Source organism: Apis dorsata, unplaced genomic scaffold, assembly GCF_000469605.1.
Source record: "Apis dorsata unplaced genomic scaffold, Apis dorsata 1.3 scaffold_137, whole genome shotgun sequence".
NCBI classification, from domain to species: domain Eukaryota; kingdom Metazoa; phylum Arthropoda; class Insecta; order Hymenoptera; family Apidae; genus Apis; species Apis dorsata.
The window spans coordinates 627,308-627,896 of record NW_006263429.1 but is presented as its reverse complement, the minus strand read 5'-3'; the positions used below and the strand labels follow the sequence as shown (position 1 = coordinate 627,896).

General features: G+C 48.4%; 1 protein-coding gene across 4 annotated transcripts in view; it reads right to left on the bottom strand.

Moving 5' to 3' along the window:
- LOC102673022 (atypical protein kinase C) overlaps positions 1-589 on the bottom strand; it is a 17,537-nt gene that overhangs the window by 11,571 nt on the left and 5,377 nt on the right. The window contains exon 1 of one of the 4 annotated variants that reach the window (XM_031509299.1): positions 150-582. The exons of the other annotated variants lie outside the window; for them this stretch is intronic. Within the exon in view, the coding sequence (XP_031365159.1) occupies positions 150-197 (48 nt within the window). The 5' untranslated portion in view covers positions 198-582. Of the gene's footprint in view, positions 1-149; positions 583-589 lie in introns of those variants that run through there. 4 annotated transcript variants of the gene reach the window in all.

The following is a 589-nucleotide window of genomic DNA, read 5'->3' as shown; positions in this document are numbered from 1 at the left end:
GAGAGAGAGAGAGAGAGAGAGAGAGAGAGAGAGAGAGAGAAGAATGACTGCTAATAATAAAAACAGATGCGTTTGCTAATATCGTGCTCCGTTGCAGCAGAATCGGCGAAATTCAATAACGTTTAGCGAGGAGCTAGGTCAAGACCTACCCCAGGTGATGTCGTTGAACCAAAATTCCGAGGATCCGGTTGTATCATCAATCAGAGGCGGCATAGGTGGTGCAGAATCCGGCAGTGGATTACACGGTCCATGAACACGACACGTACTAGTCCCTATAACTCGATTAGCGGTCGCGTACATCATCTCCGTCGCGGTTACTTCATCAATATCAACCTCGGATGTATCGTCGATACCCTTGTCACATAAAAGTTTAATCCTAGACGAAGAGGTACCAGGCTGTGCGAATATATCGTCGTGAGGACTGTTATGAGGCGAACATTCGGTTCGTAAACCGGCGATCGGTTGCTCGTACTCGGCTGAATCACTGCTCGGCGATGGTGGATAAGTGCTAGTACTCGATTTAATCGGTCGATCCCTTGGTAAAACTTGTATGCCCGTGGAAGAAGTAGAAGGTCCTCCTTCGACGGCG